Source organism: Neomonachus schauinslandi, chromosome 15, assembly GCF_002201575.2.
Source record: "Neomonachus schauinslandi chromosome 15, ASM220157v2, whole genome shotgun sequence".
Taxonomy (NCBI): domain Eukaryota; kingdom Metazoa; phylum Chordata; class Mammalia; order Carnivora; family Phocidae; genus Neomonachus; species Neomonachus schauinslandi.
Genome location: NC_058417.1, coordinates 25,472,446 through 25,497,678, shown reverse-complemented (window position 1 = coordinate 25,497,678; position 25,233 = coordinate 25,472,446). Strand labels below are relative to the sequence as shown.

General features: G+C 54.1%; 1 protein-coding gene across 2 annotated transcripts in view; it reads right to left on the bottom strand.

Annotated features, from left to right (window-relative positions):
* Positions 1-488: 488 nt before the first annotated feature.
* TBX4 (T-box transcription factor 4) overlaps positions 489-25,233 on the bottom strand; it is a 25,327-nt gene continuing 582 nt past the window's right edge. The window contains exons 2-9 of one of the 2 annotated variants that reach the window (XM_021704297.1): positions 25,182-25,209; positions 24,295-24,389; positions 16,127-16,246; positions 14,492-14,639; positions 5,097-5,249; positions 4,006-4,094; positions 3,639-3,874; positions 489-1,108 (exon numbers count right to left, since the gene is read on the bottom strand). In XM_021704297.1, the coding sequence (XP_021559972.1) occupies positions 489-1,108; positions 3,639-3,874; positions 4,006-4,094; positions 5,097-5,249; positions 14,492-14,639; positions 16,127-16,246; positions 24,295-24,389; positions 25,182-25,209 (1,489 nt within the window). The remainder of the gene's footprint in view (positions 1,109-3,638; positions 3,875-4,005; positions 4,095-5,096; positions 5,250-14,491; positions 14,640-16,126; positions 16,247-24,294; positions 24,390-25,181; positions 25,210-25,233) is intronic. The other variant, XM_021704298.1, reaches the window with a different exon arrangement.

Genomic DNA, 25,233 nt, shown 5'->3' with positions numbered 1-25,233 from the left:
AGGCCAGGAACTCAAAGATGTGCACAGAGCCCTCCCACCCCAGCAATTCGAGTCTTCCCCCAACCTTCCCTATGAGAGAGACCTCACCACTTGGCCCCTGAGTGAATCAAAGATTATATTATCAAAACCTCTAAGTATCTCACATGAACTCTCCACTGCCGTCCCGGCCCTGCACCTGTCAAGAGATGTGAGCTAACAGTGGACCCAGGTCCTGCAGCCCAAGTCACTTCTTAGATAATTGCGGTTCTTTCCCTTGTCGTGGCCTCAGCGGCACGTCGGAAGGCGGATGCTCTCCAAACGTGCGCATGCACGCACACACACGCACGCACACACGCGCGCGCACACATGCGCGCGCACACACACACGCACACACACACGCAGACACCCCACCCTTTGAAATACCTTCCTGTGTTTCTCGGTAGTGCAGGCCACCCACAGAGGTTAACACTGGATTGACATGGTCCTGGGGCTGTCTCCGGACATGGGAGTCATCCGTCAGTCCAGTTCTCCACAGTTCCCATTCCTGAATGATACTGTAAGGACGCCTCCCGGGACAGGGAGAAGCTCTGAGAGTAGAGAAACTCATTGGCAGCATTCAGGTGTGGCGAGGGGGGCTTCCTCTCGCACACCGAGGGCAGGCCGCGCTCCCTCGGGAAGGAGGCGGCGGGCCCCCGCTCCCGGACCTGAGCCTGTGAGAGCTGATTGTAGACGCTGAAGTGCGTGTTTCCCGGCGGCTGGGAGCTCTGAGCCGAGAGAGTGGGCAGCCGAGGCATCATAGTGGTGGCGGTGAAGTGGGCGGGGAAGGACTGGTAAGGCACAGTCTCCATGGTCTGAACACTGTAGCTTGTGTACGGGGAGACTGACGTCCACATGTTACAGCTCAGGGGGGGTGGGGGCAAGTCGTCCACCCCAGACACCCCGGCAATCTCGGGCCCCGAACCTGAGTACATACAGGCTTCTCTTGGGGTCACCTCACTGCAGTAGGAGGGGCTCAGCATCTGCTGGTCGTAGGGAGGGGGAGAACGGAAATAATGATCCTCTCCCACTGCAGGGGGAGCTTCCAGATAGGATCGCTTGCAAGGTAGGTCCAGATGGCGGGCACTGTCTGCTGGAAGACAAAGAAACCTTCAGGAAGAGCCATATTCCACCAGCCCAGGGCCTGGAACCCTCCTTTTGGATGCCAAGATGGCCTACCATTGTCATGCAGGCCTTGCCCTCGCCCCATGTGGCCGTGGCACTTCCAGAATCATTTTAATCAGCTACAGCTTTTAAAAGGTGGCAGCAGCCAAGAAGTGGTCAGATTATGGACCCTGCTCAGAGGCCGCAGGGGACACCACATCAGTGGACACCCAGTGATGTAGTTAGCCAGGCAGCATATAGCTTTCATCCTTTGCCACCGTGACTCTTAGGGATGGGAAGAGGCCTTAATGTGCACTGGCATTCTTAGGTGAGACCCACCCTGGCCAAGGAAAGTAGAGGCAATTGCCAGGCCGAAACAGGCCCAGAGGCCACATCTGTCTGAATTAGCCAGAAAATTAAAGCCACAATGTTTCTGCCTTAATCCTCAGCTCCCAGGAAGGCCTTAGCAAGGCAAAGCTACTCGCAGGCACTTACTATTGCTTTTAGAAGAGGAAGTAAACCCTACATGTGTTCAAAGGAGTCCCAGCAGATTGTTGTTATACAGAGTCCAACCGAACAGTGTTTACAAAATTAAGAAATGGAGCTGATACTAAGTAAAAGGTGACTTGGACTTTTAAGGCTAAGCTGATAACGCTCTTTGGGGAAAGATGACATCAGCTGCCCCAAACCACATATGTATGTGTCTTTCGACGTCCTCAACCATGACTGTCTGGAGTGGCACATCCTCCCCTGGGACCCAGGGACGACCCAGGCCTGAGGATTGGCAACAGCCCACTCAACAAATTGAAGGACACTCGTCCAATGGCTTCACTTGGCCTCCCTCCTTCTGTTTTCTCCAGGGATTCATTCTGGGAGCTGTGTGTGTGCACAGGGCAGGGTGGCCTTGGGGGTAAGTGGACTGAGTTTGAGGGCCTGCACTCACCTCTTCCCTCTGCCCCTCTGGAAGCCTCTTCCCTGAAGAGGAGGAACTTGTTTCTCCCTCTTACCCAGCTCTCTCGTCATCCTTCATTCATCCCTCCTCTCTATCTTCCCTCCAAGTTCCTCCTTTCCCTCAAGAGCATGAAGCTCTTGGACTTGGAACGTGGCCCAGTCACTTTAGGTCAGGAGTGAGCAAACTTTTTCTGGAAAAGGCCGGATAGTAAATATTTTAGGCTCTGTGGGCTGTAACGGAATCTGTTGCAGCCATTTGACCCTGCTGCTGTCACATGAAAGTGGCCACGGACAGCAGGTAAACAAATGGGTATGTCTGTGTTCCAATACAATTTATTTATGGATATTAAAATTCGTGTAATTTCACATATCATGAAATAACCATCCTTTGATTTTTTTTTCAACTCTTAAAAAAATGTCAAACCATTTTTTATGGCTCACAGGCCAGACAAAACCAGACAACAGTCCAGATTTGGATCAAGGGCCACAGTTTGCCAACCCCTGTTCTAGGCCATTCGTTCTTTTTTTTTTTTTTTTTTGTTCATTTATTTGACAGAGAGAGAGAGAGAGAGCGAGCCAAGCAGGGGAAGTGGCAGGCAGAGGGAGAAGCAGGCTTCCCGCTGAGCACGGAGCCCGATGCGGGGCTCGATCCCAGGACCCTGGGATCATGACCTGAGCCGAAGGCAGCCGCTTAACTGACTGAGCCACCCAGGCACCCCTAGGCCATTCGTTCTAATAGGACTGGAGCAGAGGGTACCCAGAGCCCTACCAGCAGCTCCCTAGGAGCTAGGTGGAGAGAACATTCTGGATTCTAAGGAAAAGTCTCCCAACTCATTCCCAAGAGAATTTCAGGGGCCCTGAGAGTTCTTCTGGTATAAACGATAATCATCTATATTATAGATGGAGAATTTGACACCAGACCCGGTACCAGAGCATAGATGCTCAGGGCTCCTCTCCAAAGAAAACGAAAACAGTTCTTTTGCCTGGCTTCCTGGCCCCCAGTCTACATCCACATAGCTGACTTCCATTCACAAGAATGGAATCTCTTTGCAGATCCTGGTATGATGAGGTGGGGAGCCTGTTCTCATGACTCTGGGTCACCCCTGTTTTAGGATTGAGGGTGCTTTGATAAATGATAGCCCTAATCCCCATACCTCTGGACCCTGAGGCTTCAGCCTCCTCCCAGGCTGAGACAGAGTCCACTTGACTCTGTGTGATGTGCCCACCCCGCGGAGGCTCTGAACAGTGGCTATAAAGAACACCGGGCACTAGGCAGGGGTACCAACCGGTGTCCTGGGGACACCAAGGCCACAAGCTGTCCATGAGGATTCCGAAGGCTGCATTAAAATCAAGAATCAACATCCCTGCTCTAAGCCGGGCCATGGCCTCTAACCCTCCAGGCTTGTTCTCCCAGACCACACGATAACCAGGTGTGTGTGTGTGTACATGCTCACATATGCACACACGCGTGTGCCCACACAGGCGTGCATGTTCACACATATGATGGAGAGTGTTTGTAGGAAGAGCTCATCTGACCCTCTAGGGCTTCCGGACTAGGAGAGAGCTACCTCGTCTTTTCAGGCAGTGATAGAAGAGGCTTGAGTCCCTCTGCGCCGGGAAAGTGTTGAGGGGAAGGTCCTGTGGCTCAGCTGCAGCAAACTGCACGTGAGCCCCATTCTCATACTGGTAGTGCTGGAGCGTCTGGTGGGCACCATGCAAGGGGCTGACGTCAGGCTTGGCGGAGAGCTGGGTGGAGACGAGCCTCTGCCTCACGATGCTTTTGGAGATCACAGGATATTCTTTGCTGGAGAGGTGGGGAGGACAGGGACAGGGAGACAGGAAGAGAGTAAAGATACTTGGAGGGCTACCAGGTCTGTGGGCCTGAACCCGGTCTGCACCCCCCCCCCCCCCCCCCCCCGGGCCAGGCAGTCCCACCTCTGCAACCGGGCCACACGCAGGTCACTATCGTCACTGCCCCGGAATCCCTTGGCAAAAGGGTTGTTCTCAATCTTCAGCTGTGTGATCTGTCAGGAGAGGACACACAGAGTCGCTGGGGTAGAGGACTGGGCTGGCTGCTGGCCCTCCTCCCCTGTCCCAGACTGTTCAGAGCTCCCGGCAGGGTCCAGGGAAGGGGCACACCCCAGCCCTCAGCCAGCCGGCCGGCAGCCTCACTGCATCCTCCCGGCGCTCACCATTCACGGCTGGCTCCTTGCTGGCTTCCGTCCATTCTACTCACTGCAGACCTTCTGATTCCGTCTCCTGTTCTCCTACCCCACTGGGCTACCTGCGTGCCTCTAACAGCTTCCCACCTGTGTCACCCCGTCCAGGGCATCTGCCACATCAGCTTCTGAGGGACCGTACTAAATGCAAATCTGTCACTCTGAACGCCTGAATGCCTGAAATCTGCCACAGCCTATGGCCCCTCCTCAATCCCCCCAGCCCACCTGGCCAGTCCCTCGCACGATGTGACAAGTCCCCTGAGAAGGGTCGCCTGGGCAGAAGCAGAGAGACAGGGGAGAGTGGCCTGTGCAGGGATCCGGAGGTGGTTTGGGGTGGTCAGGCAGGGGAGGAGGTGTAATGGGGAGGGAGGTGGACCCGTCTGACCACCGGCTGACCACAGGCTCAGTCTCCGGGCTCCCACACATGACCGTGCCCTGAGCCTCCTTTCCCCAATTCCTTCCCTTTTCCTGGCAAGCCCAGAGTCTGACCTTTGAATCCCACCAGGGTGAAGAAGGTTATAGAACAAAATGGCCCAACACTCAAGCCACAAGACAAGCTCCACGCTCTTGGTTCTTATAGTTGCCAGCTTCGTCCAATCCCCATAATGACTTCGCACTGGAGATTTAGGAGTCTGGTCTCTCTTCCTGCTCAGCATTTGCTTTCTCGCTGCTCTGAGGGACAGCCCAGGTGTCCCCGGCGCCTCTGCCTCAGTGCAGGGGGGCTTCCCTTCCTGCCTCCCTACTAGTAGGCACAGAAATGCCACGCAGGGTCAGTGGAGGGGGGGGCGGGCTGGGGGGTGGCTGTACCTTGTGATTCTGGTAGGAGGTCACAGAGATGAAGGAAGTCTCTGGGAACACATGGGTGCAGAAGGCTGTGTTTTTGGAGCCGAAAGCGTTGTTCTCATCAGCCTTCACGATGTGTAGCCGTGGCTGGTACTTGTGCATGGAGTTGAGGATGATCTGGAAGAGAAGGGTCTCTTTCTGAGCTCCAGGTCCTCACCCTCTTGTCTCTGGTCTCAGTCAGCTGGCCTTGGGCTGGCTTTTATTCTCCTAAAAGCCCAGATTCCAGGGCCTGACTCCTGGCACAGGCCAGAAAGGTGCTATACATAACTTATCTCCCTCAGGTTTCCTACTCCAGCTGCCCCTTCACCCTGCTCCTCCCGCTCCTCACGCCTGCCCTGCGACCTGCCTTTCCTAGAGATGCCTGCCAGGGTATGCAGCATGGGGGAGGAGCTGAGGAAAGTGTCCCACTCCGACTTTTTTCATCTGTTTCAACACTTGCAGAGGCCTGCTGAAGGGGTTCCCAGATGCATCCTGCCCTCAGACCTGCTCAAGGCTGCTCACAGCCCGGAGGGAAGCTCCATCATGGGCTAGAGTTCCAGGTGCCAAGGTAGGAGATGGCAAAGTTCCAGAAATAATGCCAGAGAAGGCCAGAAGCCCCCCCGCATCTACGGGCCCTCGAGGATGCCTGGGGCTGGGGAGGTGGGTCGCCCCGCCAGACCAGGAGAGCCCAGGAGGCTTGGCCCTGGAGCCCTGGGAGTAACACACAGTAGTTCCCGCTCCGAACCTGCCTCATTCGGCCGTGCCCCACGGTAGCGGCTGCATCATGTGCCATTAAAATGTATTTTTTATCGTTGACATTTGCCAGACGCCCTCCCCATTGGAGGCAGGACCAGGAATTTGGGGCATTTTATCAGCACCGCTGCTTTTGTTAACCCTTTGGCTCCTGTCCTGGCTGGGCAAGGCTGTGGTCCTCTGGCCCCATTATTCTCTGAGCTCCTTTCTCTCCTTCCTTTCCTTCTAGGGGTGCCCCTTCCTGGGCTAGCCCTTCTGGCTCCCACCCTTCCCGGTTCCCAGGGATAGGCACGGGGCAAGACTAAACCCCTGAGTGACCAGAGTGCCACAAGAAGGGCCAGAACCAGGCTCTTCCACGGCATGCCCAGGCAGAAGCTAGTCTGGGAAGGTGCTGCATTCAGCACACCCTGGGGACAGAGACAGCCCAGAGGGCAGGCGCAGCTGAGGATTAGGTGGGTCAGGAGCTGGGCTGTGGCCTCCGGCCTTCCCTGGGCTCCTTGGCTTGGCTGGGTTGCGCCACCCAGCAGAGCTAGCTTTTCTGCCTTCTTCACTGGCTGCGCCCCCTTCCACCCCCAGTGACAAACCTCTGGACCCTCTTGGGGCAGGTACAGAGCACCCCAAACCCCCAGCCAGGTCCTGCAGCTGGAGACCTACTGCCCAACTGGAGCCTGCCAGATAGACAAACTCAGAGTGGACACAAGTCCTGCCTTGGGAGGCCTCCATGGACATCTGTTTCCAGGAGCCTGAGGAATGTGTCTTGGGAAATGCCTCCCAGTCCCTTTAGGTTACTCTGTCACCCCGCACTGTCCCCCAGTTGCAGGAGTCCACAAAGGACCCAAGTCCCCAGAAGACCCAGAAACTAAATCCCTAGGAGGTGGTCTAGATGCCTCCAGAGTCCCACCTCTAGGCCTTTTCACATGTGGTTCCCTCTGCTTGATCTTCCTTTCCCCTTCTCTCTCACCTTCTAGGGTTTTCATCGCAAGGTCCAACTCTTCCGGGAAGCCTTCCCAGATTACTGGGTCCTGTTGTGAACCCCTGATTCTGAAACTTCCTCCCCACGCATTGTCTACTTGGCTGTCGTGTTGCTTCCTAGTGGTTTCCTGTTTCTGCTTGTCCCTTCAATTAAACTGTAAACGCCTCAAGAGAAAAAGAAAGAGCCATATCTTTTACTCCTTTTGTACCTCTGGGCTCTTTTACCCCCAGACAGGAACTAGTAAGTGCAAGGCCAGATTACAGGAGTGGGAAGACCTGGGCCATGACCGCAAACTCTCCATCCCTTCCTCTCCTATCTTCCTTTGCTCTCTAGAGACAAGGTAGCCTCTAAGGCATTTTTCAGGTCAAACCTCAAGGTTAAACCTGTGCACAGACAAGTTCTCCGTGAGCGCAGGCTTGCTGCGGCTCCCCGGCGGCAGGACTAGCCCTGGCCACTCGGGCTCCTATACGGCGGGGAGAACACAGACGATGGACTGACAGACCTCAGCAGATGCAGGCACCTGCACAGAGAGGCTGGGCTGTCCCTTAAGGACACCGTCAGCCAGGTGACAGCAGCCGCCCTGCTCTTCTGCCATCTGGGGAGGCTTAGGCTGTATCAGTCCGGCCAGAGCCCTGGGTATCATCAGCTCCCTGCTCCTCACTGTCACTCACCTCCAGGTCCAGTCAGTGACCAAGTCCTGTGACTCCATCCACAAGATAAAAGGCTCTCCGTTCCCACTGCCCAGCCCCAATTCTGCCCACCCCCCAATCTCTCTCTGGGTTTGGGACAACCTCCTCCCTGTCTCCATCTCCATTTTCACCTGCTACACATAGATCAGGTCACTCCCTTGCTTAGAACCTTCTAGTTCATCCAGTGAGACTGTCCACTTGCTTTGTATTTCCTCCTCTTGCCTCCCAAGTTCTCCTCCCCCCATCCCTGCCAGCATTTAGAGCTCAGTAAATGTCTTGTATTCATAATGCCACCTTTGATGGTTCCCTCTTGCCCCTTGAGATAAAGGCCAAACTCCTTAGCCTATCAGACAAGGTCCTCCATTGACTGAGGTGGAGAGATTGCCAAACACACCTTCTAGGGGAGGGGCCCAGACTGGCTGGCAGGGAAAACTGGGAAGAGAGAAAGTGCCAGACCTGCAGGGGCAGGAAGGAGCCACTAGGGGAGTGCAATCTCAGACACAGAGAAGTCAGGAAGGGTCCAGAAGCTTCTATGGGTCTCTGCTCAGCAGCAGCAAGTCTTAGGCAAGCTCTTTCCCTCTAGTCATTGGGGTGCCTATCTGTAAAGGGAGGCCTTCGACTAAGAAGTGGTCCCAAACACCCCTCCTAACTCGGGCAGTCTGGAACCTGGACAGGTGTCTGGAAGAAAGTCCCGCTCATTGAACCAACGCAAATTTAAACTGGCGCCTCAGCCCCAACAGCCCAGGAGAATGTGAGACCAACTCTGTGACTCACACCTGGCTTTACTTGGAAGTTCCTCAGGCACCACATTAATCTCTTTTGCCAGAGTCTCACATTTATATGTGTGGCAGAGGACGTTGGGCCAAATAGACCAGCCACATCAACAAACCCTGCTACATGACTGGTCCCACCATTGTTCTACAGAAATGGGATTCATTATATTCTGGCGACAGTTCAGAAGCCTGTTCTATTTTAACAAACTGTGATAGCGCCAAACATCCATCTCCTCGAGAGATCACCCTAGCGTGCTTGGTCAATGAGGTTGAGATTTATCTGCATTAGAATCACAGAACATTAGCGCATGGAGAGGCAGACCTTAGAAATCATTCTAGTCCAACCTCCTAATTTACAGATGAGGAACAGGAGGCTTGTAGTGGGAACCTGACTTGCCCAAGAACACATAGCTGGTTGGAGACAGAATCCTGAGAAGATCCCAGATGGCCTTTGAGAGAGCACACGCTGCTCTCAACAGCACGCTCAGAAATTAATGATCAAGGGTCAACCCAACACTGTAAGTGACGAGGATTCACCAGGCCCTAATGTCCACCACAGAACACAGTGTATCTGGATGCTAGCCATACAAGTGTGGCTAATGTCCATTGTGTCATAGATTAAAACCAGATTTTCCCCTGCGTCATAATTTTACTTTCTAAGACTACCTTCTTCATCATCCTTCTTACCCTCTCCAGTCCTGCAAAGAGGTAAGGACGGGGACAGGATTCGTCTACAGCTTACACAGAAAGAGGAGAAACTGAGACCCAGAAAGGTAAGCGATTGGCTGAAAGACTATCCAAACTAGGACTGAGTCCGGCGGCCCATTAGCCAACTCACGAGGCCTTGGCCAGATGTGTCTTAGGCCTCGCTCCCAGGGCGGCAGCCCAGGGGCCCAGAAAGCCTTCTGCTTTCTCTCAGAGACACTGCGGTGTTTACGGAGCATAGCCGACGTGCCAGGCCCTGTGCTGAGGAGCTAAGTACTCTTTACAATGTCCCTATAAAGTAGGCATTATTATTGAGCACATTAGGTGCAGACGAGGGGGACTGTGGCTTGGGGAGGTGAAGGCATTTGCCCAACCTCAGACAGCCAGTGGGAGGCGGAGCTAGCCTGAGCTCATACTTATACCTGGCTGCGGAGCACCAGGCCTGATCGGGAGTTGAACGGGGCAGCTGTATCTCCCAATGCACCCAGCAAAGGCTCGGCATTTTGTGCAGGGTGCAACAATGTAGGAGAAAAGGAGGAAAAGAGGGAGATCAATAGCCCTGGGTCCTCACTGACACATAGACAGCGTGAGCTTTGGAGGGAGGTCAGCCCCTGGTGGAGGACATGCCTTCTCTGGCTAAATCCCACCCCTGGCAGCAGGTTCCCTCATTCCCTTACTGCTTACCAGCACCCACTGTGCCAGACCCAGTGCCAGGCACAAGGAAACAGGGGTGATTTAAAACCTCATGGTTTCCTATCTAGTGGGGGAAGTCACAACAGTAATCCAAAAATCAGGCAAAAGTAAGTAGTGAGAAGATGTACTGGACCAAAGACTACATTTATCTTTTTATTTATTCATTTATTTATTTTTAAAGCTTATCAATTTTTATCTTTTTCATTTTTTTAAGACTTTTTTTTTTTTGGTCAGAGAGAGCGAGCACAAGCAGGGGGAGGGGTAGAGAGAGTAGGAGGCTCCCCGCTGAGCAGGGAGCCCAATGTGGGGCTCGATCCCAGGACCCTGGGATCATGACCTGAGCCGAAGGCAGACGCTTAACGACTGAGCCACCCAGGCACCCCAAGAGATTTTCCTTCTAAGTAAGGAGTGGGTAAGGGCTTTCAGTTACTCAAAATCCAGAATCCATAAGGAAAAGCGCAATGTATTCAGTCAAAAACTTGTGTGTGGGGATACCACTACATGCAAAGTCACAGGGCAAATGGCAAACCGGGAAAACATACGAGCAGTTCTATCACATATATGGGCCAGATTGTCCTCATTTATGCAAAGCTCCTAGAATGGCTAAGTGCTCAAAAATCCGCGAGAAAAATGAGCAAAGGGTAAGGACAGCAGTTCACAGAAGAGGAAAAAAGATGTTTAACTTCACTTGGAATAAAGCAAATACAAACTGAAACTACAACCAGTATCCACGGTTCACCCGTCAGACTGGGAAAAGCCCAGAATGTCTCTCCCTCCCGCCGGGGAGGCTACAGTGGTAGCAGGAATACCCATCAGTCCAACTCTGATGGAGGGTGAAACCGCAAATTACAAATCCAAACACCCTTTGAGCAAGCAACTCGCCACACAGAGATACTTGACACGGGTGTAAAATGATATAGGTACAAGTTTAATTGAAAGAGCAAAAATAGGCATCTTCATTTCTGCGATAAGGACTGGCTACATGATTGATGGAACAATCGTGCAATGAAATTCTATGCAGCTATAAGGAAGGGAATCAAAGGAAGCTCTAGGTGAAGGGCATGATCTCCATGTTATACTATTGACAAAGCAAGGCACAAAAAGCATTTATAGTATGCTACCTTTTGCGTATAAAAGAAAGGATTTGAGATTCTGTATTCTGCTTGTATGTGCAAAAAGAAATGCCAAAAACAAATTAGTAACAATGGTTAGCTGTGGCCGGGATCGGAAGAAACTGGGTGGACGGGGAACCAGAGGAGAAAAATGGTTCATTACAGACATTTTTTATTCATTGATTTATTTTTAAATCGTGGGACTGTATATTTCCTATTCAAAAACAAATTTGATTTTTAAGTATAAAATTCTAGGGGCACCTGGGAGGCGCAGTTGGTTAAGCGTCCGACTCTTGGTTTCGGCTTGGGTTGTGATCTTGGGGTCATGGGTGGAGCCCCAAGCTGGGCTCTGCGCTCATCATGGAGTCTGCTGAGGATTCTCTCTCCCCTCCTCCACCCCTCCCCCCTAAAATAAATAAATCCAATCTTTAAATAGATAAAATCCTAACTGCGGTAAGTACAAGGACAGAAAGGTGCATGGCAATCTGGGAGCATGTAATGGGGACCCTGAACTGCCTCCCTGAGGAAGGGGCGTTTGAGCTTGCATCCCAAGGCTCACGAGTAACTAACTAGGTAGTCAGAGGAAGAGGTGGCACACTGAGGGGACAACGCAAGCGCCACTTGGTGACCAAAGAGCTGCAGCCTACAGCCCCAGCCTGGAGCCAACCCAGCCTCTGGAACAGTTAGACTTACTATGTCAGAAATCATAAGCTGGTCTTCCAGCTCAGCAATCTGGGAGTCCTGGGACATAAGAGGTGTCTCTTCTCACACACAGACACACACACAAACACACAGACCCCACCCCACTGCAGCCATCGGCTCCCTGCCTCCAGATCAGGAGAAAAGTAAGACCCAGCCATCTCCATGTCCTGCTGCAGGAGGCAGGCCCTACCTTGGTGAGGCCCTCCTCAATTTCCCGAAGCGGCTTCTCTTACCATTTCATGGTTACCTGGCCCAGGACCCTGGGGGGGTGGGAGGGGGTGCAAGTAGGAGGCAAGGGCCGCCTGCCCATCTCTAGACAGCGGAACAGAAGTGGAGCTGAATTGGAGCTCTAAGGCAGCAGGTCAGTCCTGCCCAGCCCCCGGGATCCTTTCTGCCCCTCCCCTGGCCTTGGGCTTACTCCCAGAAACCGGTGGTCATACCCTGAACCTACCCCAAGAAGGAACAGATGGCCCTCCCGGACCATGGCAAACATCCAAGAGGAGTTTTCTAAACCCGGTCCTGGAACATGTGGGCCATGTGGTCCAAGGGGTCCCTGTTCCCTGTATGTAGGACCAGCTGCCTAGCCCAGGCTCTCACTGGGACCCTGGACCCTTCTCCTGAGGGAGGGCTGCAAATGAAAGGCAACAGCTAAAATCCCTGACACACTAGGAGACCCAAGGGGAAAAGTCCAAAGCTCATTTGGCTGAGAAAGTTCCTCGAGGTCCGGGAGATTTTAGGGAAAACTGAAACACTGGAGGTGAGCAATGCAGAAGGAAGGGCTTGTTTGGGGGCAGACTCATGGCCCGACATGGCTCCTTCCCAGGCTCCTGCACCGAGAAGCCGGGCAAGGTGATGAAGGGCTCAGCACTCCCACCGGTGCAGGCCAGTGAGCAGAAAGCCCTGGTCCACATGGCTTATCTAGGAATCCATCCTCCACAGCCCTTGCCTCATAGTCAGAAGCTGCTCCCTCTCCAGGGATGCTCCAAATAGTTGCAGATCTGACAGCTCAAGCCCTGGGCACAGAAAGACGGGTGGAGAAGCTCAAAGAATACTGGCCTGGGGACAGGTGTGGGTCCAAGACGGCTCCTTTACTCCCAGCCCCTGGGACAGTCACCTCTTCTCCAGGTCCTGCCGCTGCACATAGGGTGCTGTAACCAATAAGCTGCTCGTGCTGGGCAGATGCGGGGGGGAGGGGGGGCAGGGGCGGGGAGGAAGATGCTCTGCATCCCAACCCTCTGCAGAGAGAGCTGAGTTAGTATGGGGAGTATCCCTATGGCCAAGGAGAGGTGAGCTCCAGGCAGGCATGGTGAATATAGCCAGGGCTACCCTGGACATCACGAGCCCCTCAGGCAGCCCCACCAGCTCAGACTCAAGACTATATGCGGGATTACAGCAAACCCCTTATGGACCCCAGGCGAGCCACCGGAGAGGCAAGCCAGGCTGGCTCACGCAAAGATCCAGCTCTTGCCAAGCTCTGCCCTGTCCACAGTGGCAGGCAGACACGTGCCTGCCAGCTAGTCCCAAACTCCCACCACAGAGGCCCTCGTTAACCTCTCCAGGTTGGTGCCGTGACCTGGGCAAGCAGAGGAGGCCAGGTAGGAGCCAACGGGGAGCAAAGTCTCCGCCAAGATAGTGCCCAGTAAGACCCAGGAGGCCCTTCTGTCTCTTGGTTAAAAGGCCCCGTGCTCTGGGAGGTGGGGACTTGGCCCACTCTTCCCATTAGATCGGTGGCTTGCCTCCACCCCCAGGAGAAGTTGGGGCTGCCCCTTTCTGCCACACACCCCCAGCACCTGCCTGCCTCGCATGGGAAAACCTGGGCTCCTTGCAAAACGGAAAAATCAGGAGTTCATTACACTCATTAAGCTTTCTCCTAGTTGCTTGTTTATAGATTACCAACTCAGAAGAGAACGGAACAGACTCAGAAAATTAGAACTAAGGGCTGCTTGTCTTATATACCAATCAATCAGAAATGACCCATTGCTGGCATTTTCCATGAGGAACTATGATTCACAGGATTCTGATGTGCATACAACTCCTCAGGAATAGAACTTAGGTATGAAAGAGGCACATCCCTGCACCCCTCCTCACCCCTGCGTCCCCTACCACCAGCTGCACCCTGAGGATCACATGTGCAGCCTGGGCAACCGCATCTAGCAGCCTCTACGGCCCCCGTGCTCCACCCCACCCCACCCTGTACTTCCAGAGTAACGACGGGTAGCGGAGAGGGGCCAGGCCTGTGCCCCGGCGGATAATACCACGTCCCCAGACTTCAGTTTGCCACACACTTGAGCTAAAAATTTCCACATAAAATGCTTTTTGTGGGCCTGCCAGAGCCAGATGGGGAAAGAATGAGCCTCGGCAGCCTGGATGGGGCGTCAGCGGCAGCATCCCTGGGGCTCCAGAGTCTCTCTTATAAGAGCCAGGCCCCAGGCAAGGCCAGGAAGGAGCGGCCACCAGGGCCAGGGCGAGGCCTTCCCTTCCAGAGGGCAGGGGCTGCCAGGCCCAGCAGAAGGCACACACCAAAGAGAGGCTTCAGAACTCATCAGTGACTCTTTCCCAAGAAAGTGAATGTGTGTTTGGCTCCAGCAAGGCCAAATTTGGGGAAACCGAAGTGGAGAGATTTGACCCATCATCATTGTCCTTGTCGATAGCTGCCATGTATTTAAAGCCTCCCATGTGCACAGTGCTTCCTGCATATTCTCTCAGTTAAATCTTACAACCACGAAAGGTTTTTAGATAGGGAAACCAGGGCTCAAAAAGGCCAAGAAACTTGCCCAAAGTTACCCAGGCAGCAAGTATGAGGGGAAAGATGTACTGCTGTGGGACTCAGACCCCGGCTCCTTCCCCAGTCTGGCCCCGGCATGTGCCAAATCCCGGAGCTGGATCCCCAGAGTGGATTCTCCATATCTCCACCCCTACCCAGCCCACCCCCAGCTGAGCACCAGGGCTGGCTCTCAAGGCCAGGCAGTCTCTTTCTTACATGGCCGAAGGGGTCCAGGTGGTTGTTTGTGAGCTTCAGCTTCTGGAAGGAGACCAGCTGCCGCATCCAGTGGGCCCCAGTGGCAGGAGAATCGGGGTGGACATAGAGCCTTCCTGGCATGGCCGGCTCAGCCTTCCCTGCCACCATCCTGCCAACAGAGCAGACAGAACCACAGCGGTTGATTACTCTGGGGTCTGGAAAAGCCCAGATTCCCTGTCCCCTCTGAGAGCAAATCCCCATAAACCTGAGAGGGAAAAAAAAATCAATGCTCATCCTATACTCTCAATGTAGGGCATTGTGAGTGGGAGTGAGGGTCAGAGGAGAGCGTGCTGAGGAGGAGGAGCGATTCTGAATCTCTTTTATTTGCAGTAGAAAGAGAAAGGGAAGTTACAGACAGATGTGTTTATTTACTTCAAAGAATGGGGCTAATCACAAGTATATTGTGCGGAGATTTAGGCACTTCTGTGTGCGTGTTATAGTTTCAATTTTAAAATGTTATAAATTATATTATTTGAAGGGAGCTTCTCAGAGGACCTAGACAACTCTCAAATTACTTGTCCCCGGGCGCCTGGGTGGCTCAGTTGGTTAAGCGACTGCCTTCGGCTCAGGTCATGATCCTGGAGTCCCGGGATCGAGTCCCGCATCGGGCTCCCTGGTCGGCGGGGAGTCTGCTTCTCCCTCTGACCCTCCTCCCTCTCATGCTCTCTGTCTCTCATTCTCTCTGTCTCAAATAAATAAATAAAATCTTAAAAAAAAAATTACTTGTCCCCAATATAGTGCTTGCCCCCAAAGAAATTACTTGGTAACTGTCCCCTCAGCCAGAGCCTGCTCTGAATGATAATTCAACCCGAAGAGAGAAGAAATAGAAACATGGCCCTCAACAGGACCTGGCCTCCTCAGCCCAGTCTCTGCTGACCCTACTACCAACCCATTGTGGAGCCCACATCCCAGCTGGCTGCTAATTCATTCAATCCCTCTCTCTCCTTGAGTGCTGTCCTGGGCTCTGGGGACAGACAGCGTACAGAGGAGGTGGCCTTAGAAAAAGCAGCCCAGTGTTTATTTGTCCGGCCCCCGTTTTGCCCTACAACCCACTTGTTTCCCCCAACCCCTTGCCAAGGCATCCTGTCATCCAACCACCAGGCAGCTGCCCTTCACTGTGGATCAACAGCTTAAAGGAAGGGCTCACAGCCAGACAAGGAGCAAGTGGAAAAGCAGCAGAAGATGCCACAGACCAGGCATCTGGGTGCTAACCATCCGATATCAAAGTCCCCCAAGAAAACAGCTCCCATCCTCCTCCCCAGCGCGGCCCGACCAGAGCCTATATTCATCCAGTGTTGTTGTCCATCTCTCACCCCACAGCATAGTCACCAATCCTGTCTGTCCACAGCCGTAGGGAGAGAACAGACTCTTGAAAGCCACCAAACACTCAAACACTGCAACTCATTTCCAGCCCCAGCCCCATCTGCAGCAGGTGGGCAGACATTTGCCAACCCTGCAGCCCCTGCAGGCTCAGTTCCCAATGCCGCACGTCTGGGCAATCACTGGAACTAGCTGGTGAGTCCCTGGACCAAACATCAGGTGGTGGGGTGGGTGTGGTGAGAGAAGACAGGGGATGTGAGGGCCCCAGGTTCTTACCATTTGTTGTCACAGAATTTGTAGCGGTGGTCATCTGCAGGGACGATGTCAATCAGCAGGATATATTTGGTCTTGGGGTTCATGCCTGTGACTTTTACCTTGTAGCTGGGGAACATCCTCCTGGGGGGAGCCAAGGTGTGAGGCAAAGGCAGAGACAGAGCACCGGGAGAGATGGCACACAGGGGTGAGGGGACAGAAGGCCTTAAGGGACACTGGCCCCTGATCAGAACGTGTGTGAGCTGGGTAAGGCCCTTCCCTCTCTGGCCTCAGCCTCCCCCTACACAAGGGAAGGGCCGCACCAGTTGCTCTGAGCCCCGGGAGCTGTGTCTAGGAAGAGGGCTTACCTGGCTTCCCCAGTGCAATTCCCTCTTCCCCACGATCCCCTAATATTTAGGCCTACTGGCTGTGAGCAGCTAAAGCATAGAAACTCTCGGGGTCATGAGAGAGGATTTCAACAGCAACCTGGCTGCTTAATTTCCCTCCTGCCCTTTGCCAGTCCATATGCAACTAAAGTTCTGGGCTGCCATTAACAGGGGCCAGAGCAAGTCCCTGTCAGCTGCTTCTGTAATCAATGGAGTGTCTCCTCTGGGCCTTGCCTCTGTGGAAGCCCTCGGGCCTCAAACCAACTCACAGGAAAACAGGAGAGTGCTGCTAGGTCTCTGGATTCCTTTGGGGTGTTTAGCAGAAGTGTTTAACTGTGTGAAGACCACGCCTGGGCCTGTGCACACTCACCGGGGACCAGGGGAAGCCAGCTCAGGAGCCTCATGGAGAAAAGATTCTAGGACCACTGTGCCTTGGCCACACCACTGACAGGTTGTGAGGCGTTGGGCAACTTGCTTGGATCTCTCTGTGCCTTGGTTTCCTTATCTCTAAAACAGGGATATTACCACCTATCTCATAGGTTGGTGTGTGGATTCACTGGATTCACTGAGTCCACTTGTGACTCTTGCCACTGGCCCTCACTGCACTCCTCCCTCCACAAACCAGTGGATGACCGACCTCTGTGAAAATGGACTCACCAAAAAACAGGAAGTTTTCCAGTTTCCACAGCCCATGCTAAGACTGTCCAGGACCCTGAGGCTCAGTGAATATTCTAGAGAAGGGCTTCCCCAGACCCCTCAGCACACACACAGGAACAACAGCATGTACACACACCCGCAGGGGCACAGCTCTGCCCCTGATCCCCAGGTCCCTGACACTGGACCTCCCCAGAGGGGCAGACAGACCTTCCTCACAATCCTCTAAGACACCCCCACCCTCTCCTAGCTGATCTCCCACAAAGGTGTTTCCCCCAAGAGAGAGGCAGGATCCAAACCTAACTGAAGACACTAGGGCATCAGGAACCAAATCCCCTGAGTTGGGACAGTGCCCAGACTGTCCCCTCAAGGAAAGCCATCAAGTGGTCCTCTGCCTCCTCACTAAGCTGACAGAACCTCAAGGGAAGCTGTCCTAGACACCTCAAACAGGTGATTGCAGCCCCCCATTTTGTCAACAGGGGTTCCAGCTTACCTGGACAGGACAGGGCTTCCAGAAGGGATCAAGGCCTCCTCAAGCCGGCAGACCCTACAGCAAGCCCCGGCGAGGACCCAGAGGTGGGAGGTTCAGTTCTACCCCTGGCCCAGCCCCAGTCTGCTCGCCCTCTCTCTTGCGGGAGGAAGGGCCCGTGAGAGCACTGCAGTGGGCCAGGGACGTGGGAGGTGTGTGGCCCTGTGTACGCACGAGCGCATGTACTTGAGTACACAGTGGAGTGCGCATGTGTGCACGTGTGCCTGCCTGGAGGGAGGAGGGAAGTTCTAGCCGCAAGTCTAGGGACTTATAAACTGTGTGGAAGAATTTGTCTCAGATGTCAATTGAAAGCATTTTCAAATGTCCACCCCACCCCCTCTCCAGGAATGGGGGAAGTGAGAGGGCTCAGGAACCCGGTACTGCCGGCTCACCAGCCCCTGCCCGGCCTGGGGGCACAGCTGGAGCCTGCACCACCCTCTTTCCAGGCCCAGCCTCTTCCCTGATAGGGCTAAAGCTGAAGCGGGGAGGGCAGCAGCTGCCTCACCTCCCCTCCTCCCTGGGGGAAGGCCAAGAATCCTGTCCCCTCCAGACCACCATTTTGTAACCGCTACAGAAACTGCCACAACATGGGGCAGCCCTGGCTGTGCTTGGGCTGACCGGGCACCAGTGCCCCGCACTTAGCCTGTTTGTCCTGTAATCACTTCAGGTGGCAATGGCAGAGGGCAGATATGGCCACCCCCCAGGACAGTATCTACAAAGGGGGCAGGAGAATATGTCTCCCTGCCACTGGAGTAGTCTCCCTAACCTGGGCTGAGAGGAAGGTCAAGGACCCTGCCCCTCCCCTTCTCCTACTCCCTACTACGCTTCGCTCAGCAGCTCAGGAGGCCAGGCTGACATGGGCTAAATGCTTTCTAGAAGGCCTATAAGCAGCCTGTGCTCAGCTCCCCAAGGCAGGGTCCTGTGATTTGGCTTCTCCTAGAAGCTCACCACAGCTGACCACAGTTTTCCTGACGGAAAACACCCTCAGGGAGGTTTTGCCAGGAATTGGCGCAGGGAAGGAAGGTATCCCCCAGCCTCTGCCTCCGCTGCCTATTGATTCCCCTCTTCACAGGGCTGGCAGCCCTTAGGGGCAGGGACAGGGGGGATGGGATAGCTGGTCTGAGCCGGGAGTTCAAGAGTCCACTGCTCCAGGCCCAACTACTCAGGCTCAGGGAGTGCCTCTGCTTTCACGGGAATAGGTATCTATTCCTATCTGTCAGGGGTCCAGTTTGGTGACTGCTTCTGAGAACACGAGCCTTGGGGACCCTATCATTTCCCCACCTGCGGGGCTCCAGTAGAATGCAGGGCACACACGGGTTGGGGAAAGGCTGCATGTGCAGGAGAAGCACAGGGTCCATGCAGCCTGTAAGCCTCCGCTCCCCGCTGAAGGCATCTGCCCTTGGTTCCAGAGGGGGCTAAAGCTGGAGCCCAGAGGCCCAGCAAGGGAGCCCTCCCGGGTGGGCGTGACTCCTGCCACCAACGGCAGGCTGGGTCTGGGAGCTGTGACCTCCTCGGGGCTCCCCTACACTGTGAGGCCCTCTCTCCTGAAACCGATGGAAGGAGGGGGCGCGATGTAAATTGTTTCTGTGACTCAGGACATAAATGTACCTGGAAACCACCACTGTGGGGGAAATGAACAGCTCAGCGGGTCGGGGAGGGAGGGCCAGGAAGAGAGGTTAGGGCTCTGAGTCGCCTGGCTCCCACTCTGCCCGCCACGGGCGCTGGCCGGGAATCCCGGGCTCGCCTCTCCCGGACACCCCGCGGCCCCCCCACCCCCAGTCCCGCGCCGTCGAGCCCTCTCCCCCACTCTCTCCCTGCGCCCCGCGGGCCTCCCGTCTGCGTCCCTGGCGGCCCCTCGGGGCTCCGGGCCCCGCAGGCAGAGGGGCGCTCCGGGCGCCCGCGGAAACGGCTCCGCCGGGGAATAAACAAGCCGCCCGCCCCGCCGCCCGGGAGGAGATGAAAGCCGGGGGTTTCTCCTCTGATCATGAAACAGGCTCTGAAAGGGTGCGGGCTGGAGCCTTATCTACTTCATACTCGGAAATGGTTTTAGAATGAACTGCTAAGATAAGCTTCCTTGGACGTTTCTCGGCGTGGGAGGCTTGCGGGGCGCGGGGCAAGGGATTCGGGGCATTGTGATCTTGGCAACAGCCCCTCAAATGCTCGCTCGCTGCTGAGGGGGACGTGCAAGTTCAGCTGGGCTCAAACAGCCGCGGGGGGCTGCCGGCTCCCCGGCCTAAGCCCTCGCCAAATTCCTGACCTTGACCTACGCGAGCCCCTCACCAATCCAGAAGGGGGGTGCAGGGATTAAGCCGGATCTAGGAGACCAGCCAGATTCTCTCCACCTAGCCAGGCCACCAAACCCCAAACCCGAAGGCACCCGACTTTCTCTGGGGGCCCGGAAACCCCAGGAGCAGCTAGATGTGCCTTCCCTTAAACGTAGGCACAAAACCAAATCCAAGGGGTGAGAAGTCCGGAGAGGGGCTTCGAGGGGGGGCGGGGATTGGTGGGGTGGGAAGGCACACAAGAGGATTCTCTTCTGTTTCTTTATCTGGGTGGTGCCATGATTGCGGGTACTATTTGTGAAAGTCTATAGAGCTGTACAATTAAGATTTGTTCATTTTTCTGCAGGAATGTTCCACTTCAATAAAATGGACATTGAAAATTACACCCGTGTGTATATCATATGTGTGTGTGTCCACACACACACACACACACACACACACACACATATATATATATATACACCAGCAGCGGAGCCCAGAGTCTGAAAGGAACCGGTTGCAGGCAAAGGATGGGGGTCCACAGAAAACCCCACCCTTCTTCCTATCCCTAGTGTCTGGGAATCTTGAGAGACATTTCTGAGTATGTTGGGAAGAGGTTAAGGCCCATCAGCCAAGGCTCAGTTTACTGGGGGAGCGGGGAGCTGTGTTGCTGATGCTGCCTATACTGAGACCAAACCTTCTAGAGCCTAATTATTTCTGAGAGCAATGGCAAAGCTTCATAATTTATTCCCACTTTACACACACACACACACACACACACAGTTTTCTAATTCACTCAAAGCATTTTTAAGAAATATTTTCCCTGAGGTGGGGGGCAGGAGTGAGGGTGTGTGGAATGAATGCTGTTTTGGAAGATCAGTTGCTTCTCAGATTCTTTTTTAAAGACACTTCCTTCTGATAGACTTTTGCTTTCAGAAAATACTTTAGAAAGAGATCAAAGGACTCTCTCTCCAACCCACTTTCCCAGTGTCTTCAACCCTTACTTGTCTTATCATCCACGCCACTGGGTTCTGACGCTCTGTATACAGAGCAAGGGCAATTGGCTTTGAAGCCCCAGATTAAGCTGGGCCAAATCCTTGCCTCAGAATAACAAACAATACAGGTTCAACAGGAGTTCTCATCGGTAGTTCATTTTTCAAACGCAAATTCACTGTCACTAACACAAGCAACATTGAACTCAACAGGCTATGAAGGCTGATAGTGGAGATTTATCTGGTGGCAAAACCATGACCTAGGAGGAGAGCAGTCAAACGGTTAGGAAATTTTCATTTTGGGGAGGTTTATATTTAAATTTTTGTGGAGCTCGCTTTTATCTATGTTTGGGAGAAAATGCAGTTTCTCACATGTTTCAAGCTTGGCAGGGATGTGAAGGAGGTAGAGACAGGAGGGGTCTGCTTGATGCAGTGAATGGCTTAAAACTTGTGAGTTCAGGAGACTGAGAGGGACAGAAACTGGCTGGGAGGATTCTGGCCCATTTTACACCTGACATCAGGGGTTACTGAGCATTCAGAAATTGATGTCTCCCAATGTGATTGGCATTTTATTCCCCAGATCAAATGGTTTGAGAATCCAAAGCCACTATCCAATGAAGGGGATTATTCTCTCCTCGGCCTTAAAACCTTCAGGGCTTCAGGCAAGAGGCTTGTGATCAAAGACTCAAACTAGCTTGAGAACATCCTGGGTTCCCCTTTTCCAGGGCCTGCCTCTCCCTCAGCCAGACAGCAATGACCATGCCCCTAACCAGCCAGGGTCTCTAGAGTAGAGCAACAACCCCACATTGAATGGCCTTGTAAATAAGCCATAAGGGGAATTTCTCAAAGTTGGGGTTTTGTTCTGGAGGTGGAGTATCATCAGCTTGGCTTGTGTAGACTCGGGAACTGCCTAATCTTGCTTCTATCTATAAGAGCCAAGTGCCTTCCCTTCTCTGGGGTCAGGTTTACGTTCCCCTGGTTCTCCTCCAGCTCAAGCAGTCTAGGAATCTGTGATTCAAGGTTCAGGAGAAGGGTCCAGGCCATCTGCTAAGAAATGCAGGTGTCCCAAGAAGGGTGCTGGTAGAGACACAAAGAAGAGAACTGGGAGTCCACAGGATGTTGAAGAGCAACCGAGCCCAAGCAAAGCAAGCTGCCTCCTGAGGCTGCCCAGGCGAGGGAGGCAGTAAGGGGGAGGGGGCCACGGGGATCAGAGCCCTGAATTTGGTCTCTGAGGTCAGTGAGCAGCTATGCAGGAGGAAGGAGGGTCTGTGAGAACAGTGGGGAGGGGCGATGAGGCTAGTGACTTTCTTTAGGACTAGACCTGTTGCATGAATAACTTTCCGCCAGAGAAATGAAAGGGTGTGATGAAACCATAATTGGCCAACTTCATCACAGCCATTTAAAAATTATTATCATCATTCCCTGAGGCCCATCTCTAAGCCTTCACTAGGAATCGGGCACAAACATCTGCCTGATGTTGGTACCTTTGGAAGTGTATGTGTGTGTGTGTCTGTGTTGGGGGGAGGGAAGGAGGAGGACCCATGCAGATGCAGGAAACCCCACTGAGGAGAATCACAAATGCCTTTTGTTTTAAATGCCAGAGGCCAGGCTTGCCCCAAGAACATGGTGACCATTTATTTTCAAAAGACAAGGTTATTTCTGCTGCCTAAAAAGGGAAATTCTGGATCTTTCTCTCTCTTCTTTCCTTCCCTCCACCCCGGCAGTCACAAGAAATAAATTCCCCCTCTTCACACCTATAATCCACTCAACAATTTACCATACGTAGCTCACAGGACCCCTGGTTTGAGTCTCAGAGTGCCTGAGAAAGGAAGGCTGGCAGGTAAGTCTCCGGTCACCAGCTCTGTGTTAGCCAACACCACAGGAAGCTTAGAGACGTGCCCAAGTGCACTCAGCTAGGAAGAGGCAAGGCTTGTGACATCTGGCTCCCCACCGTCCTCAAGGACTATTCTAAGTGGCACCCTCTACCAGGTTCCCTTCATGCATCCTCCTTCCCCATCTCCCAAATGCAGCAAATTCAGGCCCTGATATCCCCCTGCTTCTTCTCCTGATAGAGACTCCAGGTGGCCTTGCCACCTACCAGGCTGGGGTGGCCAAGTGGCCAGACTTTACCCCCAACAAAACAGAGGAAACCTTGCAAGTCCTGCCAGGGAAAGGACACGAGGGACCACAGGACTACTCCACTACACACTGCAAACTACCAGGTTTTTTTTTTTTCTTTTGAACAGCCCACCGGTCTCTGAGCAGTTCGGCAGAGTTCTTTAAAAAGTAGAAGAAAAATGCTAAGTGGATGCCAGACATTTCTCTAATTACAATTAATTTTAGCTAGCATTTATGGCACGCTTACATGTGCCAGGAGCTGTGCTAAGTGCTTTGCATACAACCGTATGTATGGTTTTGCAGAGGGGGGCGAGGAGAGGGCAGAGACCCTGCAGCACCTAGCCTGAGGGTTGCACAGAGGCAAGCAGCTGGCCCTTAAGGCTTCACCACCTTATTCCTTGGAAAACCCAATCATGGGCCCACGGCCAGACAACAGCACATTTTCACACCTACCCTGTTCCCCTCAGGGACCAAAATCAAATGGGAGTAAGTGGGGAAGGGGTAGTTTCTACACCTGAACTTTCCAGCTTCACTGTCTGCAGCAATCCCCCTTCACTGATAACTGCTGGCCTAGCCCCTCCTGCCCCACCCGCCAAGACTCCTGGCCCCATTGAATCTCTCTCCTCTCTCTTCTCTCTCTCTCTCTCTCTCTCTCATCTTGCCCCGGCTGCATCTTCCTCCTCTCACGCTTTCCTCCAGGCTCTCTCCCACAGACACCAGCGCATTTTAAAGATGTTTCCACTTTATAAATCATTATTCTGGCAGCCACCCGAGAGCTGCTCCCTAAACAACACACCGGGCCCTTTCCCTTGGCTGGGGGGGGGGGGTGTTGCTGTCAACAGAGGAGCAGCACCCCTGGGATGAGAGATCTGGGGTGCACGCAGCCCCGGAAAATTATGGAAATAGGAAAACACAGGTCCCCTCCTTCCATCTGTTGAGGGCCATCTCCGGGTCCCCAATCAATGCAATCCTGAGAAACCAGGCAGGTCCCCAAAAGGAGGAGGACAAAGCAGGATAGTGCTGGAACCGGGACCTCCGACGTCGTGACCCTTATTTGCATTTTATTTGCATAGTGCTGCCCCTCCCTTCCTTCCCTCCCGCTGGGCTTCCTAGAGGAGGATTCCCCTGGTGAAGTTCTGCGCCCAGTAGCAAACCGTGGTAGGATGCGGGGCTAAGGCGAGAGCGTCCAAGGGGATCCCCATCGCTCCCACCAGTCATCTTCCATCCCCCAAGTAAACGTCCCAGCGCTGACCTGCCCGCCTTGGTGATGATCATCTCGGTGCCTGCCTCGTGGAACTTCTTCCAGAGCTCCTTCTCATGCAGGCCCACCTTGATGTTCTCGATGGTCTAGGGATGAGAGGGAAGGGGACTTTTGTCGGCCTGGGCCACGGCTCCACGCGGAGCCCTCAGGACGGAGAACACAGACTCAAGGAACTATGCAGAGTGCTGCCAGCCCCGGGACCGTTTCGTTTCATAAAATTATACTGTACCACTGGTAAATTTTTCAAAATGTAATCAGTAGCTGAGACCCACTCCTTCGGAGTTGCACCTATTGTGGTACGCAGAGGACACATCCTGACCGCGACAGGGTAGATGACACACTACACAAACATAAACACTCCACGTGGCGGGACGTAGCCACAGGCTTTCGGACAGACACAGGAGGGACACGCGCACCCGCAGACGCTACGCAGACCCATGCCGGCCGAGGGCGTGCACAGACGGATTCCTTTTATTGCGATCATCAGGTTATCACTGTGACCCTCTGAGCGACATCCGCGCGGCCGCTCCCCGCTCTCACCCGGCTGGGATCCGTTCTTCCCTCCCGGTGCCAGAGCTTTCGCCCCCGACCCCCGCCCTCTCGGCGTCGTCGGAGCTGGACACTTGGCCCGGGCTCGCCCCGCTGCCACAAGGGTGCCCTCCCCCGCCTGTCCCAGAGTAGCCCCGAGGGCGCGAAGCCGAAGAGGGACGCAAGGCAGAGAGCGCGAGCCCTGCCCCGCGGAGGAGAACACGCAGTCCGGGACGCAGCCAGGTCCCCCGGGAAGCGAGTCCTGTCCTCTTCGGGGCAGACTGGCAGACGCAGGCGGCCCTGCAGACAGACCTCTGCCCGACCTCTGCCCGACGGCCAGCGGGCCCTACCTGCTCCGCGGCGGCGGCGGCGGCGGCGGCGGCGGCGGCGGCGGCGGCGGCG